Source organism: Phragmites australis, chromosome 9 (assembly GCF_958298935.1).
Source record: "Phragmites australis chromosome 9, lpPhrAust1.1, whole genome shotgun sequence".
NCBI lineage: Eukaryota > Viridiplantae > Streptophyta > Magnoliopsida > Poales > Poaceae > Phragmites > Phragmites australis.
Genome location: NC_084929.1, coordinates 5,892,238 through 5,895,788, shown reverse-complemented (window position 1 = coordinate 5,895,788; position 3,551 = coordinate 5,892,238). Strand labels below are relative to the sequence as shown.

The 3,551-nt window shown below is 50.8% G+C and overlaps 1 protein-coding gene across 1 annotated transcript; it reads left to right on the top strand.

Moving 5' to 3' along the window:
- Window positions 1-445: 445 nt before the first annotated feature.
- LOC133929690 (UDP-glycosyltransferase 73E1-like) lies at window positions 446-2,297 on the top strand. Its single transcript, XM_062376477.1, has one exon. The coding sequence runs from the start codon at window positions 537-539 to the stop codon at window positions 2,073-2,075; it is 1,539 nt and encodes a 512-aa protein (XP_062232461.1). The 5' UTR covers window positions 446-536; the 3' UTR covers window positions 2,076-2,297.
- Window positions 2,298-3,551: the final 1,254 nt, after the last annotated feature.

Sequence of the window (3,551 nt, the reverse complement as noted above, 5' to 3'; positions counted from 1 at the left end):
GATGTTTCTTAATATGTTCACTTTCTGCTGGTAAACTTTTAAAAAACTATGGAGAAATTAATAAAACTCTAAATAAAGTGAAACCAATTTTAAAGATTCTCTTAAGATACGCCTAAAAAAATATGTGTTGACATGTTAAGCTTTTACTTAACCTAAGTTAATAAATGAGCTATACGCTTCAATTTTTTTCTCTTTTTTTCAAACTTTCTTCCTATAAAATATGATGCAGACGATATTATTTTTATAAAAAAAATTACAGAAGGTCTTAGAATTATCTCTAGTTTTTAAGGACTTTTTTGATTTTTTACGATTTTTAGTTTTCTAGTTTTTTAATTTAAATTCGAGAACCAATAGTATTATAAAATCGGTACAAATTGATAAGCTCGGTAATCACGGTTATCGATCGGTAACCAACTAATCTTAGAACCCTCAGAGGCAGTATATACTTCGAGCATGGAGTTTATCACAGCTAGCGGAGGAGTGCATACTTGTAGTAGTAGCACTATTACTGACAAGGCAACGGCAGTAGCAGTGCCATGGCGGCGGCGCTCCAATTCGTGCTGGTGCCGCTCCTGGCACAGGGCCACGTGCTCCCCATGCTGGACCTGGCGCGCCTCATCGCCGGCCACGGCGCGCGCGTCACCGTCGTGCTGACGCCCGTGAACGCCGCGCGCAACAGGGCCGCCCTGGAGCACGCCGCGCGGGCGGGGCTCGCCGTCGACTTCGCCGAGCTCGCGTTCCCGGGGCCCGCGATGGGTCTGCCCGTGGGCTGCGAGAACGCAGACATGGTGACGGACGTGTCCCACATCATCGCCTTCTACGACGCCGTCTGGCTGCTCGCCGCGCCGCTCGAGGCGTACCTCCGGTCGCTGCCCCGGCGCCCCGACTGCCTCGTCGCCGACTCGTTCAACCCGTGGACGGCCGACGTCGCGCGTCGGCTCGGCGTCCCGCGGTTCGTTTTCCACGGCCCGTCCGCGATCTACATCCTCGCCGTGCACAACCTGGCCAAGCACGGCGCGTACGACCGCGCCGCCGGCGACTTCGAGCCGTTCGAGGTGCCGGACTTCCCCGTGCGCACCGTGGTTAACAGGGCGACGTCGCTCGGGCTCTTCCAGTGGCCCGGGATGGAGAAGCACCGGCGTGACACGCTCGACGCCGAGGCCACCGCCGACGGCCTGCTGTTGAACACGTGTGCGGCATTGGAGGGCGCGTTCGTCGAGCGCTACGCGGCGGCGCTCGGCCAGAAGGTGTGGGCTGTCGGGCCGCTCTGCCTCCTGAACACGGACGCCAACACAAGGGCCGCGAGAGGCAACCGTGCGGCCGTGGACGTCAGCCGCATCGTCTCTTGGCTCGACGCGCGGCCGGCGGCGTCCGTGGTCTTCGTCAGCTTCGGCAGTATCGCCCGCCTGTTCCCGCCTCAGGTCGCCGAGCTCGCCGCCGGCCTGGAGGCGTCGCGCCGGCCGTTCATTTGGGCGGTCAAAGAGTCCGCTGGCCTCGACGATGGGCTCGAGGCTCGGTTGAAGGACCGCGGGCTCGTCATCCGCGGTTGGGCGCCGCAGATGACTATCCTGTCGCACCCTGCTGTCGGCGGCTTCCTGACGCACGGCGGGTGGAATTCGACGCTAGAGGGCCTCTCCCACGGCGTGCCTCTTCTGACATGGCCACACTTCGCCGACCAGTTCCTGAACGAGGCGCTGGTCGTGGACGTGCTCGGCGTCGGTGTCCGCGCCGGCGCGAAGGTGCCGTCCACGCACGTAAAGCTCGTGAACCCCAGGGAGCTACTGGAGGTGCAGGTCGGGAGGGAGGACGTGGAGAGGGCGGTGGCCGAGCTGATGGACGAGGGTCCCGCGGGCTCGGCGCGGCGGGCGAGGGCGAAGGAGCTCGCCGCGAAGGCGAGGGTCGCGATGGCGGACGGCGGGTCGTCGAACACCGATTTGAAGGACATGGTCCGGCACGTCACCGAGCTCGCGCAGAAGACGAGGGAGGAGGACATGGTTCTTGATGCGGCAGAGCTCGTAAGCAAGAAGATGGATGACGCCGACGGCAAGTACCCAGTGGCATCGGAAGTTGCGTGAATTGTGTTATTTGGTTGTACCATTGGTATTAGTGGCGGACGCAGCAATTGCAACGGTTGCAGAAGGAAGTAAATTCTATAAAACTTGTGAAAGACTCCTGTGAGATTTTTAATTTATATTATTTTTTCTTTAATTTAACAATTGGTGTGTATGTAGAAGAGAGAGCAAGAGACACTAGTCTGCGCGGAGAGTGGGTCTTTCGAAAGATCGGCTCTTATAAAATCTCTTTCCGTTAGAAGGGAAATTTTATAAAACCCAGCACGAAAGACCCTCGCGAGACTCTGATTCACGCCGTCCCTTCTTTGATCTAATGACTAACGCGTCTGCAGGAGAGAGAGTAGGGGACACGTGTCGTATGAAGAGAGTGGGTCTTTCGAAAGGTATTCTTCAGTTGAGAAGAAAATTCTATAAGACGCCTGCATGAAAGACCACCCTGTGTATAAGTTGCTACTTGGTAGGACATCTTGCCTGCTGTGTATTCTATTTTTTTCCATAAAAAACATAATATTTTAAATAAGATTTAATCAAATTTTTAAAACTTTGACTAATAATAATTTTTAAAATATTTATTAGTTTGAAATATTAAAATAGTATGTTTAGCTTTGTCTAGAAAAATAGTTTCATACTATCATAAATTTATTGAATCTATAAACATATTCTAAAACTCCCTCTAAATATATGATGTTTTAAACTTTATTTATGACGTTTTAAGTTTTTGAGGGAATGTTTCATAATGTTTCCTGCTATACCCTTGCTCATAGTAAGGGCATGTGCCACGAGCCCATGATCTAAAATGCCACACAATTATGAGTAGAAAGTAGAAATTCTCTCTCCATTTAGAAATAATATACGTATTTTTTAGCCCATCTTTAAAGTTAGATTTTGATTAAGATTTTTTCATAAAATATATTATTTATAGCTACAAAAATATATATTATAAAATCATTTTAAATTATAATTATAGTTGTATAATTTTTATACATTGACATTCTTATAATTTAATTAAATGTTAATCAAAATATATAAAATTTGATTTTTCTAAAAAATACATCTATTATTTCTGGAGGTAGCAATGAACAAAACTGTATATATGGAAGACCGTGTGCATCTGTGACCGCTGTAATGTGAAGTGAAGTGCGAGATGACGCGTTTGAAGTTTGAAACATGGCGTCGCACTTGCTCCCGTGTAGCGAGGCATTGGGTTCACATGGGCCGATCGCACTCGGGCCGGAACACCACAGGAAGAGGTCGGCACACCGGGTCGGGGGACGGAGGAGCGATAGAGGGGCGGTCGTGACGCGCCGGGTTTCGAACGGCGTGCCGCCTCCGGGCAGGAAACAAACCTGCTGTCGTGCGCCACGCGCGCCACACCGAACCCCGCCATGCCACACCACATGTACTGCCCCTCCCTTGTCTGGCGCCTCCGCCCATCGACCAGGGTAAAAAAATGCGTCGGTTACTGCTTGAAATTTGCGG

Coding starts and splice junctions, on each gene's coding strand:
- LOC133929690 (XM_062376477.1), top strand. CDS start 537: ATGGCGGCGGCGCTCCAATTCGTGCTGGTGCCGCTCCTGGCACAGGGC.